Source organism: Cervus canadensis, chromosome X (genome assembly GCF_019320065.1).
Source record: "Cervus canadensis isolate Bull #8, Minnesota chromosome X, ASM1932006v1, whole genome shotgun sequence".
NCBI classification, from domain to species: Eukaryota; Metazoa; Chordata; class Mammalia; order Artiodactyla; family Cervidae; genus Cervus; species Cervus canadensis.
The window spans coordinates 133,956,914-133,962,489 of NC_057419.1; the positions used below are offsets into that span (position 1 = coordinate 133,956,914).

Sequence of the window (5,576 nt, forward strand, 5' to 3'; positions counted from 1 at the left end):
GAACATGGTGTATTTCTCCATCTATTTGTGTCATCTTTGATATCTTTCATGAGTGTTTTTATAGTTTTCTATATATGTAGGTCTTTTGTTCCTTTAGGTAAATTTATTCCTAAGTAATTTATTTTATTTTTTTCATCACAATGGTGAATGGGATTGTTTCCTTAATTTCTCTTTCTGTTTTCTCATTGTTAGTGTATAGGAACAAAAGGGATTTCTGTGTATCAATTTTATATCTTCCAATTTTACTATGTTCATTGTTTAGCTCTAGTAACTTTCTGGTGGTGTCTGTAGGGTTTTCCATGTAGAGGATCATGTAATCTGTAACAGTGAGAGTTTTACTTCTTCTTTTCCAATCTGGATTCCTTTTATTCATTTTTCTTCTCTGATTGTTGTGGCTAAAACTTCTAAAACTATGTTGAATAGTAGTGGTGAGAGTGGAAACCTTATCTTGTTCCTGACTTTAGGGGAAATGCTTTCAATTTTTTGCCATTGAGGATGATGTTTGCTCTGGGTTTATCATATGTGGCTTTTATTATGTTGAGGTATGTTCCTTTTATGTCTTCCTTCTGAAGAGTTTTGCTCATAAATGGATGTTGAATTTTGTCAGAGGCTTTCTCTGTGTTTATTGAGCTAATCATGTGGTTTTTATCTTTCAATTTGTTAATGTGGTGTCTCACATTGATTAATTTGCGAATATTGAAGAATTTTTGCATCCCTTGGATAAAGCCCACTTGGTCATGATGTACGATCTTTTTAATATGTTGTTGGATTCTGTTTGCTAGAATTTTGTTAAGAATTTTTGCATCTCTGTTCATCAGTGATATTGGCCTGAAGTTTTCCTTTTTTGTGTCATCTTTGTCTAATCCAGGGTACTTTTGAGAGGAGAATAGGGCACTTTGTTATTACACCTATAAAATAGATCTTAATAGGAACTGTCTGGTTGATTAGGTTACATGATCATGCTAGCTCTGACTGAATCTCCCTTGACATACATGCACTCACCCACTGTAGCCCAGTATACCTATGCTTACCTCAGATTTATATGGTCAGTAAAGACAGCCTGGCTCAGGCTACCATTATTCTTCTGCATTAATACTGCCTTAATCCAGTAGTTTTCTAAAAGACCTCCCTTCTCTGTCCTTAATTCCATTCAGTCATCATGACTACCAGAGTGATCATTTTAAAATATAAGTTAAATCATGTCTCTTTTCTGTTCAGTCCCTCCAGTGACTGGCTCTGTCACTGAGAGTAATATCAGAGTCCTTCCAATTACTTTTATAAGACCCTTCCTCTGGTTGTCCCCTGCCTCCAAATAGAGATCCTGTTGATTCTCTAAAGTTCTCTCTTACTATCCTGCTGTCCTTTATTTGCCTCCATCAATACTGCCCCTCTTCTGTTCTTCAAACATACCAGACATGCCTAGACCTCAGGGCCTTTGCACTTTCTGTTCCCTCTTCTTGTTGTGTTTTTTCTGCCAATATCTATGGGTTTTACTCCCTCACATTTTTTTTTTTACTCCCTCACATTTTTAACCTTTTTTTTTCTTCTTCTCAAAGTTTCCTTCCCCGTGAAGCCTATCCAATCACTTTATCCAATCACAAATCACTTGCACTTCTGGTACCCCCCCCATCCCTTTCCCATATTTTATTTATTTTCTCTTGTAATTCACTAAGCTTCTATGTAAGCTTCTATAAAGTTAATAATTGTCTCTTGTATCTACTTCTGTGTCCGTTGTACCTAGAGCAGTGCTGGTCACATAGTTGATGTTTAATACATATTTCTTTTTTTTCCCCACTGGGTTCTTCATAGTTTTTATTCAAGCAGCAATACTAGAAACTGAAAAAGATCATTGTAACAATTCCTCAATTTAAGAAAAGATACCTGTTAAAAGATATCTCAGCAGATGAACACTTAATGTTTGATTGTAGAACTCGAGTATCTCTTGCAACAATACTTTTCCTTTGGTCATCACTTAATCAGAAAAAATACTCGTCCCAGTTCAAACAGTACCTTGACTGTACGAGTAATGCTGAGGAACCGACAAGTTTTATCATAAAGTTCTTCCAGATTTTCTCTGTCCCAGTAGAAATCAGGGGTGATCAAGAAGTCTGTACTCAAGTTTATACAGTGTCTTAGGGCAAAGAGTTCAGCCATTTTCTGCATAACTTCTTCATGAGATAGTTTCACTTTCTTCCCAGCTTTTAAAGCCTCTGGAATCGACTGAATAGATTCAACAAATTTATCCAGTGATGCTTCCCAGATAGCAAGTTTCACTGAGAGGCAAAGGGCATTTGAGAAAGCAAATTTCTCCAGAATGGCGTCATCTAAATCCAGCTCTGAATTTAACCAGATTTCCCCTCTGTGAAGTTTTGACTGCCCCTCTGTTTTTGTGTAGTTAAGCTCTTCATTTTTCCAGTGAACCAATACAATTTCATAGGGCTGAATTTCATGTTTTTCTAGAACTTGCATCATATGCTTCATAGTTTGGTCTTTCACATCCCATAACACAGCAGCTCCTTCCCTGAAGAAGAATATTGTTCCAGGATCACCTTCTTTTGCAGAATTTTCCACACCCATCACCAGAATGTTTGCTGCATTTGGACCCTGGTTCAAGGAGATGTACCTCGAGGCAAGCTAGTCACTTTGACATATCCATGGGACGTCAGATCTTGAGACAGGCTTCCAAGATGTTACTCATCTGTGGTTGCAAATGCAGTGCATTGCATCAGGTCCTCTCGGCCGGACAGAAGAGGGATGCGCAGAGCGCGCAAGCTTCCATGGACCGAGCAGAAGCTGCAGCCCGGCGTGCTCCCCGCAGGAGGTACCAATCCCGGCCCAGAAATATGGGCCCCAGCCCATATTTCTTGATTGATAATGGAGACTTCCAAATTCCCCTGCTTCCTTAATTTTGTCAAGCACAGACTCGTGCTGCTTTGCAGAAATTCAGCCATGTTTTTTGTGGGGGCATGTCCAGTGCCATAACCTCTAAGAGCATATTGCCTGTCCATTCTGGAAAAAAGGTAACAATCTGGTAATGACCACAGCCGTATGCCATACCTGTGTGCCAATTTGTAAAGGAAATGGCAAGATTTGAAAGCATTTTCCCACATATGGTTTTAAATAGGTCAGGTAGGAAAATGGAGTCTGTTATCTGTACTGGTGCTGATTTCACAGCCACTCATTCCTCAGAGGAGTAATAACGAATGACAACAAGAGAAGAAAGATCTTTAGAGTCATTTTTTGTATGATACTTTGCCAAGAGCAACATTTATCAGGGCGTTGCATGTCCCACATGAAAGTGGGTGATCTTGGTAATGTGTGAATTTGTTACCATCACCAAATTAACTCTGCTCAATTCTGTTGTCTTTGCAATTTCACATCCTTGATTACAAATTCATAAAACTGTTCTTCTTTTGAGTATAAATTCTTTACTGCTGCAAAAATATAATTTTTCATTTTTATCAAGTACCTGATTTGTTTTTACTTGCTAGTTACTAATTATATATGAAATATAAATGAATTGCAGGCCATATATTCTGTGTTAACTACTTCAAGGAAAACTTATAGTAGGTCCGATCAACATTGCAGCTGCAAGAAGTAACAAGTCTGGCATTAAACTTTCCTGACGTACCTTACTTCTCAAGCTTAACATCTGGGAATATACGATTAACAGTGGCTTACATATACATCCACAAGATATGGCAAAAGAATATATCATGTGGAAACTGTCTTTTGAGACATTTTAATGCTATGAAAATTATTTTAGAGTTACTTATTCTAGTGCCACTGACTTTTTTTTTTATTGAGAGACTAAACTTCATGGATTCAAGGATCTTGTTCATCATTTTATACCTAGGTGTATCCATTTCCTGAGGCTATTGTAACAAATTACCATAAACTTGGTGGTATCTTAAAACAGCAGAAATGTATTCTTTTCACAATTGTGGAGGCCAGAAATCTGAAATCAAAGTGTGTATAGGACTGTGCTCTCTCTGGAGACTCTGGGAGAGATTCCTTCCTATTTCTGATAGTTGGCTGGCATTCTTTGGTGTTCTTTGGTTTGTAGTCACTAAAATCCAGTCTCTGCTTCCCTCTTCACATTGCCTTTAACTTTCTTTCTCTCTCTCTCAAAACTTCCTCTTATTCTCTCTTGAAAGCATATGTACCATCACATACATACATGCCAGATAATCTAGCAAAAAGCACCTCCTCTCAAAACACTTACTTTATGTCTTTTGCTAGGTAAGGTGGTAGTCTATATGTTGCATGTAAGATAATATTTGCAGGTTTTGAAGATTAGGAAATAAATATATCTTTGGGGGATGATTTATTTAGCCTACCACACTAAGACTGCCTGACAAATATAGTTGATAAGTTTAGTGGCTTATACGACTTGAGCAAGTCTCTATCTTTCATTTGATCTCTGATTTTCCCATATTTAGTCTGAGTGGGTTGGATCATTTGACCATTTTGAATTGACGTGAGATGGAACAACAGTAGAACATTTAATGAAGAAATATCTCATGAAATACAGATTAATCCAGGTGTAGGGTTGAGTTTGATGTTGTTCATGCTGTACTTTAGTCATTCAGTAAGAGAGAGAAAGAGATGTGTCCATGTCTTTCTGTTTCTGAGTTGGTTTATTATAACATATCAGTCATTAAAGGCAATGTAATAAGATTTGATAGACCTCATTTGCTAATTGTTTAGAAAACACAGAGATGTTCTTACTGCAAATGCATATGTGAAAGTGGGAGAAATCTCTGTAACCATATGATGCTCTCAGTATGTTTGGTATAGTCCAGAGCCTCAAACTTCTAAACCATAAAGAACCCTATTTGAATTATTTTCCCAAATATTATGAGACCTAACACTTTGGGGAAGTATAGTGCCATACCAAAAAACCCATCTTTTTGATAACTAAAATTTTAGTCAAATGCAAATAGCTCACAGTGGCTATGATTTCAGAACATTGGAATTGTTAATATTTTAAAATAAAACTTTTATATCACCATTTCAAACACATTTATGAAATCTAACTGCCATAGAAATTTGATACCTACTATTATTTATTTAAAAATATGCAAACTTTTCCTTCAAAATGTCTGAATGTGTAGGAAATTTCAATTTGAACTCATATTTCCATTTAACTACTCCCAAGAGATTTTTATTCAAATTTAATATATATTTGCATGAAAATTTCATATTGGTTTTCAAAATTGCTGCTGGAGCAACTGTACATAAGTGTGTAGCTTACAAAACATTTAATATTTTTTGTATTTATTTCTTAAAATTATTTTTTAATTGGGGAAAAATTGCTTCACAGTGTGCTTTCTGCCATCAAAACATTTAATACAGAATGCTGGGCTGGATGAAGCACAAGCTGGAATCAAGATTGCCAGGAGAAATATCAATAACCTCTGATATGCACATGACGCCACCCTTATGGCAGAAAGTGAAGAAGAACTAAAGAGCATCTTGATGCAAGTGAAAGAGGAGAGTGACAAAGTTGGCTTAAAACTCGACATTCAAAAAACTAAGATCCTGGCAACCTGTCCCATCACTTCATGGCAAAT

General features: G+C 36.5%; 1 protein-coding gene across 1 annotated transcript; it reads right to left on the minus strand.

Moving 5' to 3' along the window:
* Nucleotides 1-1,968: 1,968 nt before the first annotated feature.
* On the minus strand, nucleotides 1,969-2,577 carry LOC122435750 (required for meiotic nuclear division protein 1 homolog). Its single transcript, XM_043459849.1, has one exon. The coding sequence runs from the start codon at nucleotides 2,575-2,577 to the stop codon at nucleotides 1,969-1,971; it is 609 nt and encodes a 202-aa protein (XP_043315784.1).
* Between the last annotated feature and the right edge of the window lie 2,999 nt (nucleotides 2,578-5,576).

Excerpts from the sequence above, each read along its gene's own strand:
- LOC122435750 (XM_043459849.1), bottom strand. The coding sequence starts at position 2,577 with ATGGGTGTGGAAAATTCTGCAAAAGAAGGTGATCCTGGAACAATATTC.